Below are 12,962 nucleotides of genomic sequence, written 5' to 3' on the forward strand. Positions count from 1 at the left end.
GAGCACGCACACAACACAGAGCGAAAATGAGGGAAAGCTCATGAAAATTTTTTCCTTGTGAATACATACTGTGAGATTTTAATAGGAATTTCCATCACATTTCAATCACAAGTAAGGAAAACACAGGGGTTTTTTTAGTGAAATTTGTTTATATTAGCAGTATTTTATCCCTTCACTCAGAGTGTGGGAACATATCGGTCTTTAGCCGATTCAGCAATTTTACAAAACTTCTGTTGAATTAATTAGATAGAAAAAGAGGAATGGACCAAGAAATAAGAGAATATTTTAGAATGACGTTAATATGGGCTAAATTGAGCTAAAAAAATGAAGAAATTAATTAAGTTTAAATTAGATTTTAAAATATCACTACATATATATATATATATATATATATAAAGAGAGCGATTGACTTTCCGCTTTCATTTAGATTGGCATCCTGCTTTGAAGCAGAAATGCGAGGGATAATCTTTGCGTTTGGAGCCGTACGAAGAAGAGCAGCGGCCTCTGCGGACGGAAATAATTCCATCCCAAATTCAATGGGTGGCGAGCATCATTGATTGAGCCGGTCTCTTCCTGCTCCAGCAGTGCAGAGGAGATACGAAGTTCGAGTCCGTCATTTCTCTTTTAAACACCATTTCAGTTATAAAATATCGTAAAAAAGTGTATACAAAAAATGAAACTACCGGCAAAGTCTTGTTTATTCCTCTGTTCAGAATAAATTTGTATGAAATTTTTAAATGTGAAAGAAAACGACTTGTTTAAGGAAGTAGGTGAGCGTAAACGTGAAAGTTTCAATTAAAAGATTCTTAAAAAAAAAAGACACTGAATTAATTTTCTGACATCGATTAAAAATGATTGGATAGAAGAAAAAAAAAGCATTTAACAGGAAGGGAGGACAACAATGAAAGCAATGCGAAACTTGAAAAATAACTGACATTCTATATGATGTGTGGACATTCTCGGTTTCTTTCCCACAAACTGAGAGCGCTTAAAGCCGTGTTTAGATGCTTCTTCAGCATCTGATCTGCAATGAGGACGAAAAACGAAGTGCAACACACGGATCGAGGTCGAATTTCTCAAATGTGCTGATCCATTGTTTCCTTTCCTACATGAGTACGCTCGCACAACTGGCATTTCCAGACCTAGATGTTATTCATTAAAAAAAAAAAAAAAAAAAAAAACTGGACCAGTATCATGAAAACATATTTCGTCATGACGATTATTTGAAAAAAAAAAGTTTGCGAGCATGAAGCGTTTTCATTCAACAAAATTGTAATAATGCTTTGAAAAATCATAAAAAAAGTACCTGATATCAGCAAAAAAGAAGTTGGAAAAAAAATGCGCAAATCGAAATAAATACTGAGCGCAATTTGTCCAAACTGAAATCCGTTCAGCTTCCTCTTCATTCAGTTCACCTGCAGACTGAAATCGATTGAGTGCAAAGTTGAACTGTCAGTGAACCAAAAAGAATTCGGAAGAAAAATGAAACGAAATGAGTTTGGAACGAAATAATGACTGGGTTTCCTACATGAATGGGATTCTCAACAGAGGGCTTTAGATCGGTGAACGGTTGTAAAAACAACTCGGCGGTTGGCGTTTCATTTCGCATCTCTCGATGATGATTTTAGTCAACCACTCTTAAAAATGACGACGTTTTCCCTCACAGCGTAAATCGGACACAAATCGGAATTTATATACATTTTTAGAATTTATAAAAGATGCTAGTCACAAAACTCAACCAAATTCGAAAAATTATAACCTGAGTAGTTAATTTGTTGAAATATTAATTCGCTTAACTGAATGTGATCTAAGACGCTTCATTTATAATGTAATTAATTATTAATTAATTACTTAAATTCGTTTCACAAATAATCCCAACTCTTGTTTTAAAAAGAAAAAACTTATTTTCTTTTATCAATTCTAATATCGGTGAAGTGTGAGATATTGTTTTAAGATTGATTAACGCGCCAAAGAAAGCAATCGACTCACAGCCGTTTCCTTTTTAGCTCACAGGCTGACTATGAAAACATTTAAAAGGCAGCAACAAGCGGAAAATCATTTCTATACACTCCATTTCATTGTGACTTTCATTCGGGTGATTTTGGCATACGAACAGAATGAATCTGTGAACAATGTAAAAAAGAGTAAAATGCAAACCGAAATAAGATCCAGTCCTGGAATGCATCTAAAATTCCTCTTACTCGATTAGGACGGACATACTGCAGTAGAAAACTATTATAAATCTCTTAAGTGCATCTTCGAATTGTGAAAATGAAACGCAAAGTTTTCTAAACACAAAGTAAAAAAGTGCGAGAAGTTTGTACAGTTTAAAACATTTAGCTTGACAAGAAGATTATTCGCTTTGAACACGTCGTTGCGCCTTCAAATGCCCTGCAAATTCTTGATATGGAATACATTTTATCATCATGACGCTAAATTTAAAATGGAACCACATGTCACAAAAACTATGACTCATTTTTTTCGTGATATATGAACGTGTTTAGAATACTGTTTGAGTTGATCAGGAATAAATTTTCAAAAATGCAGCAAGACAGGAAATGAGTAGTTACTTCTTCATGAGTTCTTCGAGCTCCGGCCTGTGCACCAAGCTGCGGTAAAACTGGACGAACTCGTCCGGCTCCAAGGCATCTTCTCCTTCGATCTTCACTTTTCTGAAGTTAGCGGCCTGCAACAGAACCGAATAAATGAGCTGCACCAAACGCAACAAGCGATATGACGGTTAGTAAAGAAGATATTACAGATTCAAGAATATGCATAAGAAAGGTGGCGCTTCTTCATAATGAAACAGTAATACAAGTGAATAATTTCTCGTATTCATATAAACAATTAAACACTACTTCAGTTTTAGATATAATTTACATTATTTCTAGTTTAGTGTTGACGAAGTTGCTATAGAAGCGTTCTGCTTGTAAAATTGGAAGATGATATTTAGAAAAGCAGGAAGTGAAGCATTAAGTTCGTTTTACAAAATCAGATATACGATGTTGCAAAGTAAACTTTTAAAAGTAATATTTTTCAGCCAGATTCATTTCATCCTGCAATTTTGTGTCAACTTATTCCATTTACTAAATACTAAAGATCCCCCCTCTCCATAAGCTGTGACTAAGAACACACAGTTTTAATGTGAGAAACTGTTGATAATAAAGGAGGCTTGGTCGAATATGAAGAGACAAATTCAACTCTTGATGGAAGCTGTTTCTTAATGTTTAGTCGCATATTGGGTTTATAAAATTTCCAAAAGTACTGGTAAAAATTATGATAAGCAAAGTGACCGGATACAATGAGTAAGGATAAAATAGATATGACCTACTGAAGAGCAAGCCATCTTTCATTTGTTCTGGCCTTGATTTGTTCAATTACTACTCAATGCAACAAAAGAGAGGAAAATAAAGCTAAAGAAAATATTTCAAAAGTCATGTGAGCTCAGCTCGATTCGATTTCTTTGCGAATGGTTTTAGTTCAAAACAAAGATTGAGTCTGAGTTGGAAGTATTCCTGCACTCACATTAAACAGCTTTCGTGCCTCCTTCCTCCTCATGCCGATGTTGAGCTGGTTGAGCAGGCCGAGACATTCCTCGAAGTTCAGGCTGCCGTTGCCGTTCACGTCCGCCTTCCTCACCAGCTCCTTCAACCACCTGCAACAATCAACAATGTGAGTTCCCGCTCAGTGAAAGAAATGGCAGTGTGCATTTGCTGAGGAATCAATTTAACAGATGGGGGAGGGGAGGTATCGAAAGATATTCCAAACGTGCGCCGCTTTTAAATAAAAAGTTTCCGGCTGAAATTAAAAAAAGACGATTTATAGTTTCCATATACTCTAAGAAATTCTGGCAATAACTTTAAAAGAGGTTAAAAGAAATCGCTTTTGTTATGATCAGTAATAGTGCATCAGATTTTAAAATGCTATGAAGTGATTTTTTATTCGCATGTTCATATGCATTTATCACCTTTAGGTGCGAAATACTTCACAGGAAGTCAAAAACTGCATTCATTCATAGCCTTTCATGGCACATAAATCATCAGTAAGCTGCTCTGATGATTTCCTTCTACAAGAAAATTCATTTCCTCCATTCGCAAAAGGCTTGTCAAACTTCTAGTTCTTGTGGTGCTCGAAATCCGAGGTGTAAATCAATGTTTATAATTCCCTGATTTTGCAATCTCAATGTAAATCGGCAATAAAAGGAACATCTCTGAAACTTTCTTGCTTTATTGTCGCATTTTCACAAACTTGGTGCTCGTGATAATGCTCGAGGGTGTAGGTTTACACCAATCAACAAGTCAAATTGATTATCATTGTTAATTAACTACTATCTCGAAAATTTTCATTTGCGGAAATCGAGGGTTTTTTTTTTTTTCAATTATTCAATACAGCAGGCTTCGTGCTTTTGTATCGAATTTCGTGCCAAAACTCGCAATAGTTCTTGAAATATATTTGATTTTGTTCGTTGAAAACACCGCTCAAAACGACCCAATCCTCTTTTATACCCTGTATATCCGTATTTATAGTTATAATAAAGGTGAATGTGTGTGTGTGTGTGTGTGTGTTGGTGCATGTCTGTGTACACATCGGAGCAATTTTTTAATTTTTAATTGGAATCTTAATTAATTAAAAACTGGGCGAAATTTCGGTGTTTTCTCTCGATAACATTCGAAAATATTATAGCACAAACATAATTTTTACATCAAGTTAAAGTTCCAAAAATTATCTTTTTCATGATACCGATCTTTTAACTTATAAATTAAGTTTCAATCTCCATAGAATTTTTTAAAGAAATATTTTAACCATATTTTTCAACAATTTATTTCGTACAAAATAAAAATAAAATTTAACCTGCACGAGCACGTTTTGAGTGAATAGAAAAAAAAGCTTTAATCCACGTGTTTCTATATTAGCAAAAGCTCAAATTAAAACAAAAGTCATCTGTTACTGGAAAAAGTGTCAATTTCAGCACGTGTCTATATGAAATGAAATAAATATGAAATATGATATTTTCTAAAAAAGTAAATGTGAGAAAAGTGCTTCTTGTTAGTGTTATGATCTTTAACAATATATCTACATTATTAATTCAATAAATCAGTTTTATTTAAAACGAGTGTGGCTTAATACATCCTCTCTAAGCAGGGCTGATCGGCTACATTGTAAACCTTTAATAATACACATATATCTACTAACAAAATGTTCTAAATGAAGTAAATAAAATTTTTTGGAACTTCAATCAATAAATGTTCTGATGAAATGCGAATTTTAAATTTTTACATAGGTCCTCTGCCCTGTGAATCCTATTTAACAAAATGTTCTCAAGACGATAATTTTTTAAATAAAAAAAAGTTGCACAACTAAATTAATTGCTAAAGCTGACCGACTTATGAAAATTTCAACATCATTATTTTATAAAGACGGGGGATTATAGATCACTTCATCGACCGTCTCAAAGAAGCCCATCATCTCCCATGATTTCTCAAGAGTGGTTGGCCTAGTTTATGAAAATGTGGATTGTTCTATTATTGTAATATTCAAAGCTTAATAAATCTGTCATATTTGAAGCAAAAAATAGAAACGCTTATTTATTTATTTAAAAGTTGGTGAGTCGAGAATATTTTGAAGAATATGATTCTTTAGAATCAAAGGACTGTTTAAAATTTAAACTTAACAATTTTTTGAAATATATTTATAAACCGAAAATAAAATATTATTATTGACAGCGTTTATATCTTTTTAAAAATAAAACTTAAAACTGAATTTTCCCTTGAATCCGTTAAATTTTTGTTGAATCATTCTTTGAGATTTTATAAATGACGAAAATTGTTCTGCTGTGAATATAAGACTTCAATGCCGAACGACTCTGCTTTCAGTTCTCATACTTTTTTAAAAAGGCATTCACTAAAATACGTCTTTATATTAATTGCAGTTTCATTATTTTCACTTTCATTTAAAATTGAATTTTACGGTCATTAAGAAAATGAGAGAAAGACGCGTAATACAATGGACAGAACGGTTTAAGGCTATAAAATAATATGAGTGAATAATATGACTATCAAAATTTGAAGCTTAAAAACATTTTGCTGAAAAACCTATTATGAGAATAAGTTACATAATATATCAATTGAAAATTTTAGCGAACATCCATATTGACCAAAGGCGGCTAGTATTTAATAAAATATTCCTGAGACACTAATATTTTAAAGAAAAAAAACAATTGCTCTTTTGCAATGAAAACGTATTGGGTTATGAAAATTTGAATGTCACTATTCTATAAAAATCTCCAACTACCGTCTGGAAAAAACACTTCATTTAGAGCTTGGACTTTCCCCGAGATTGTTTGTCTCTGGTAATGTACTTATTGATTTTCTGAAATAACGATATTCAAAGCTTTATAAATGGGTCAAGCTTGATCGCAGAAGATTGAAAATATTTTGACTGAATATTTGTATAGGACTATCAAAGGACTACATAAAATTTAGACTTTAAAATTGTTTTCTAAAGTAGATGTATTGATTGAAATAAAATAAAATATTATTTACAGCATTTAAATTTTTTTGAAAGTCAAAACTAAATTTTAAGATGAATCTGAGAAATTTTTATTGAATAATTCTGTGAAATATTACATAAATTATTGAAAAGTATTCTGTGGTACACATAAGATTACCATGCTAAGAGATTCAATTTTCTATAGTCATATTTTTTTAAAAAAAATTGTTTCGTTTCAGCAAAAAAGTTATTCATTAAAGTTTTATCTTATTCATTTCAAATTCAAATTAAAATCTTACGATATTTGATAGCAAATGAGAGAGATATACACTGAAGAAAATATCGTAATGCTTCTATAAAAATATGAGTTATGTGACCATTGTAATTTGAAACTAAAAAATATTTTGCTGAGGAAGCTATTAAGAGACGAAGGCACATAAATTTTTAATTGAAAATTTTAGAGAGCATTATTCATGGCAAACTAGCAAAGGCGGCCAGTATGAAATAAATCTGAACTTGTTAACAGCAGCAACAACAAAACCTTTTTTTCTCTCTTTTTAAATCACAAGAATTTCGGAAGAATAAACAAAACGATTCAGATGAACCCTTATTATGATATTTTACCAGATTATTATCTTTATTTGATATATCGGTAAATGAAATTGCGAATGGCAGCAGTTATAGATGCAGAGACATGGCTTTTGAGCTACTTTCGATTTTAGAGAACATTCACAGAATACTCATATTGAATTGTTTGCTGCAATGAGGCGATTTCATTGACTACACCGACTCTATCCTGCCTCCGAGAGTCAAAACGGAATAATGAAAGTGGTTTTTTTAAATTATAAATATCTCACTGACTTTGTTAAAATATTGGAACATTTCCATTACTTTTAATATCGATTCATCATTCAGGTCTTTTACTTTATTTGGCCCTAAAAATTAACTGCCGTCTTTATTTTTATGGCTTATAAATTATGTTGTTTAAACCATTTAAAAGAAATGCTTATTGGTGCGATGCGAATACCGTAAAGATATTTTAAAACCAATGAAATGAGTGGTGTTTATTAAAAGGAGGAAATTTTATTTTCAAACGGTAACGATTCTTGATCGGATAGGAGATGAATTCATTTTCACTCGGTTATTTTATTTTAAATAAAAATATTGCGCATTTGGTTTTTACAAAGAGCTCAATCAATCATCATTTCAATGACAATGTTCTAAGCAAAGATGAAATATTTAAAGATTTATTTTATAACGCACTGATAATAATGTTTTTTATTATGGAAGAAAAAATTAGTTAGTTGTATGAAATCCTATTTATCTAGTTACAGATCTGCATGAGGGGTAATATTTAGGGCAATGAAAGAATATTCGGAATAATTTTTTTTTTTTTTACTTGTCCATATATGAATTATGCAAGCTAAAGCGTTCAAATAGATTGACCTCTAAATGTCAGCGAATTGTCACATGTCAGGCTATTTTGAAACCGAAAAAGAAAGCATGTTCGAAATTATATCCATCTGTCTGCGACCACGCTGGCGCGAAAATAGAACGAAATAGAAAGTTAAAATTTGCCACGTGTTTTTTAAACTAAAATCATTCCTTTAACTGAAGTTTTGGATGAAACTGTCCAACAGAAGTATGTTTATTTTACCACTTAAAATGTATTTGAACATAATAAGTGAGAAAAAGGCATATGGACGAAATCTGTAAAGCCTGATTCATCAAACTTTTATAAAATTTTGCAGTTCTCTTGAAGATGGCACTTCTCAGTCTGTCTGTATTGAAACGTGATTACTCATAACCACACCATGCTGGGAGCATGAAATCCAGTCTGTAGTTATGAAACCTTAGCTGCTCTTTGTCGAATTTTAAATTCGAAGTTATAAGAGTTAAAAAGTACATTGGCCTTTCGTCTCTAAACGAAGGAGCTTGATAGAAGCATATTTTGGTAGCATATGCAGAAATTGTGGAGTTCAAAATCGTGAATGGACTACCATTTTTTTAAAGACTGCATGATAACACTAAATCCTTTATTGGCTGGTTTGCTATCTATGCATTGAGTGTAGAGGTATGCGAAAATCACTTACTGCAACAAAAGGAGAAAATGGTATTATGCAAACGATATAATGGAACTATGAATGAAGTTTCACTACTGTAAGAAAGACGGATGGGCATTCTTTCTGCTACGCAATGGCGATGAGATTAAGACAAACAATTACGAACGAATCGAATCTGGCGCATTACGAATTTTCAAACTAGATCTCAAAAATGTGTTTTTACGCCAATTAGGCTGCTAAGAGGAGAATAATTTATAACTCTGAGGGACTCATTTAAAAGATATTCTTAAAATATCAAATCTAATCAAAGAAATTTGCGAATGAGTATTCATCATTAAGCCACTGAATATATGAATTATAGGTGCCAACTCATTTCCTTATTTTAGAATTCCTGAACTTGTAAGAAATGATGCGGATTATCGTAGATTTCTATTTTACTTATTTGCAAAAGATAAATGCGGGTAAAGAATAAGAAATGGGTTGCACATTCCGTCAATTCGTCCGGTAATCAAATGTTATATAATTTGAGTGGAAAAAGAACATTCTTTTTCTAAAGAAAGCAGAATTTATATTAAATTAAAATTCTCGGATCTGAAAATAAATTTAATACTTAGCCAATTGCGATATTATAATAGGCGTTGAAGCTCGTGTTTCACAAAGAGTTGAATTATAAATAAGAAATTTAATATCCTTTAAAAAGTGCGTGGTGCAAATGGATAGTAGTAATTTTGCATTTTTATTATTTTTTTAATATTTCCAAAACTATTTCGGTTATGTTCGCAATTTTTTAAATTCTGACATTTTAGCATATCGGTTTTGCTTCCATGCAAAAATGTTATTATGTTACATTTCACTTTTTCCTCACCTTCTTGTTTAAAAATTTGAAAAAAAAAAATTAAATTTGTATTATTTCGTGAATCTCTGAAATACAATCATTTTCGTTTAGTGAGCGGAAAACGTTTTTGAGAAATATATAATAATTTCTGAGATATCTCCGAATGTTAATAAGACTCATTTATTGCTGGAACGGTCATTTTCCAAAATCCTATAACTCTCGGTATTATGATCAGAATTCCATAAAAATTCCTTGAGAGGTTAGTTTCCTGACAATAAATCGATTCAGGCAAAAAAAAAAAAAGTTGCCATAATGAAACCATTTTAAAATAATAGTTCATTCTTTCGGCGTTTGTTGATTGCAGAAAAAGTGTCGTTTCTAGCCATTGTCATCGACACCCATTTTGTGAAGATGCGATAAAAAAAATTTTAAAAAGTTACAGAAGTTCTCTTTTGTTGTTGTCGACGACTGTACATTTTATTTCAATATAAGATGTACCCAAAAAGTGACACAAGGCATTTTTTTCCTTAACTATTGCAATTAGGAACCTCATTCCAATTGCATCATCAAATAAGATTCCTAAATGGGTCAAAATGCTCCGACTTCTTGAAAGTAAAAAACCATAGCAACGGAAAATTGTCAGTGACTAAACTGATTTACATTTCCTCATCTATAAAGCCAATTCTCCAGTCAGTAAAATGTGTTATGAAATTCAAAGACAGACAGATTCTCTACACCTCAGACTGGTGTCTTTCGCAGCATTTTTCAGGAATAATATAATATCGAGAAAGGTATTGAAAAGAATGATGACGTGTAATGATAGCGTGATGCTTAAGGTGCTTAACTTTCATTAAATTTTGAAAAATGATCAAGTGAAACATTACTTGAAATACGTAAAAAATGTGTTCAACATCAACACCCTGAGTACCTGTACAAAGTTGCATTCTTTTAATAATATTTGAGCAATACAAAAGATTAAATTTATCACTTATAAAATCAAGATGGGTGTCTTCCATTCGTCAGCAAAAATCCGTTGGTTTACTGAATACGTGTTATCATAGAAGAGCGTGAGTACCCTCTTAAATAAAAGTTAACAGAAGTCAAACCTGGTGATATAGAAAGAAATTCAACAGGTTCTTGTAAGCCACTCCAAGAATTCAGCATCCAGTCATCATCTTACAGAGAGAAAGAGACCTTCTTGTTGCGACTACAGCTATAGAAGTACTGACAAAGGCGAAAGAGTTCAGATATAATACCATTTATCGGTCAATAATGTATAGAGCATTTTGTTTTACAAAATAGGACCCATCAAAGATCTTCTATAAACACCATTCGTAGACAATTGTTATGAGTGATGAGCCTCTTGTGCGAAGACTGGTTGTTTTTTCCCGTTTGAAAAGGGGTCGTTTTGACGATTTAGGTTCTATTTCGATGAAAGCAGCTTTCATCTTTTCACATGAGGAAAGAAATATTTGATTCCACTTTAATGATGCCGAATTGTAAAACACTAGAAGTCGATCATGATCTCATCATCCAAGTCCTTGGTGCTATATAAAGAAAGCCAGTAATTACATCGAAGTGCTCCGTGCACTATCATTTTGGGAATGATCAGTTATCAACTGACTATTCCCTCACTAGTAAGAGGGTACATTGAAAAATAGATGGACCAAAATATCAAATTCTTCACCACTTGCATAAAGTTAGACGACTTTAATGATGTACCTAGAAGTGGTGAGCTTTCTTATGAAACAAAATTTTTCTCCATGATTGTTGATGGGGAATTCGATCCCCTTTTTTCTCCTTGAAGTGATATTTTTTCTGTTTATTTCGAAAATGAAGAATAAGGAGGTAGCCGGTTACTGGTGACATAACTAAAGGTTATAATTGTTAATATGAGATAAAAATGAGGGAAATCGGATCAATGGTTTGGTATGGTTTATTGCTTTTCCTTAATATTTTTAATATATTGACACTCATGTTTAAAAAAGTAACCAACAACAAGAAATAACCACCCATTAACACATGGATGTAGTTCCAATACGCTTGGCGACTCTTCTTAAGCTCTACTTTTTTTTTTTTTTTGAAAATTAAATTAACGGAAATGGTTCGAACGTGTAAGTAGGGTAGAGGCAGCTGATATCTAGAATCGACGGACGTATTAACGCTATTTGAGGAAACTGAGTTGGCGAAAAGCTTTTTCAGTGATTTTTGTACTCACAATCTCCTGGGGACTGGGGGAGACTATGGATTCAGCATTGGAAGTGTAAGCGATGAGCACATTACTAATGTGCAAGTGAAGAAAACAATGAATCAGTTAATCTTTGTTCATAGACTAGCTCCGTCATGCCCCGTGGATATCGTCGGATAAAGCTTCATTTTTGTGATCGAAAAAGCTTTTTAATTAAATTAAAATATAAAATAACTTCATTCGCATATCATTATAAACATTATTAGAGAGCAATGCAACGTTATTTCTTTACAGATTTTATTAATATAATTGCTTATTTTATAAATCCCCCACCCCCCCCCCCAAAAAATTACTTTTATCTACGGCATCTGAGTTTCACAGAGGAGGTGGTCACTCACTCCGATGAGAAAAGGGACCTGTGTTTAGATATTTCCAAAAAAGCTATGCAACGTCTTAAAGGATAAAGTCAGCAAGATATTGGAAAACAGTAACCAAGATAAATACTTAAATTTTGAATCGATATGCGACGCTTTTTAAATCGATACTCCCTTATCCCGCCTTACTAAATACATTGTTTAAGAGAAATAAGTTTATATGAACGAACAAAAGGAACAACGAAAGTCCTTACTAAGCTTTTCCGCTCTCACCTCTCTTCGTCGTGCTGCACCTGCATGTGCTTGCAGCAGGCCATGAGCTGCCGCAGTCCCCTCACCCATGCGTCCCGAGCATGGATATTGGGCGCGATCAGATCGACGACGTAGTGCGCAGGCCCGATGATGAGCGAGAAGCAGTTCTCCTCGTGGAGTTTTGACAGCAACTGAGGATGGAGGGTTTTCTGAAAGAACAATTTCTTAACAACATCTCATCACTGCGGTTTAAATTTTTTTTAAATAAATAATTTAAGATTCTATAAACATATAAAATGAATGCAGAGAGATTTTTGCAAATACCTGTAGTTTTCTTCGGAATTTGGCCTGCAATTTATTAAATACGTCAGAATTCCAGCCTTTTCGGACCTCCTCCAAGTCAAATAAATCCACTGGAAAGGCAGGTTAAAAAAAATATCAGACAAAACCATGAAAGGGTTCATAAATCTAGGTACAATGATTCAGAGCGGTTCTAGATAAAGTCCAGTTTAATAACTGTTATGGTCAGTTTGATCCCACATTGGATGGTTACCTGAGAAGAAATAACAACTGCAAGACAGAAAAGCTAATGAGGCAACAAGTGACACAGTCAGAGGGTTGGCGTTCACGCCAGAGGGCGTTTTTGCCAGGGCCACACATTTCTTCACATAGAGTACGTTCGAGCCTCATAAAAATTGCCTTCTCGACGGGGTTGGGCGAGTGGAGAGGTTTTCTCATTGTTTTTCCCGCTGATGGGAAGG

At 33.1% G+C, this 12,962-nt stretch overlaps 1 protein-coding gene across 4 annotated transcripts in view; it reads right to left on the bottom strand.

The window, feature by feature from the left end:
• LOC129965717 (1-phosphatidylinositol 4,5-bisphosphate phosphodiesterase eta-2-like) overlaps positions 1-12,962 on the bottom strand; it is a 162,501-nt gene that overhangs the window by 60,228 nt on the left and 89,311 nt on the right. For all 4 annotated transcript variants that reach the window (XM_056079840.1, XM_056079839.1, XM_056079837.1 and 1 more), the window contains 4 exons: positions 12,526-12,614; positions 12,223-12,410; positions 3,526-3,655; positions 2,571-2,686 (listed from right to left, as the gene is read on the bottom strand). In XM_056079840.1, coding sequence (XP_055935815.1) covers positions 2,571-2,686; positions 3,526-3,655; positions 12,223-12,410; positions 12,526-12,614 — 523 coding nt within the window. The remainder of the gene's footprint in view (positions 1-2,570; positions 2,687-3,525; positions 3,656-12,222; positions 12,411-12,525; positions 12,615-12,962) is intronic.

The sequence above is a fragment of the Argiope bruennichi genome, chromosome 4 (genome assembly GCF_947563725.1).
Source record: "Argiope bruennichi chromosome 4, qqArgBrue1.1, whole genome shotgun sequence".
NCBI classification, from domain to species: domain Eukaryota; kingdom Metazoa; phylum Arthropoda; class Arachnida; order Araneae; family Araneidae; genus Argiope; species Argiope bruennichi.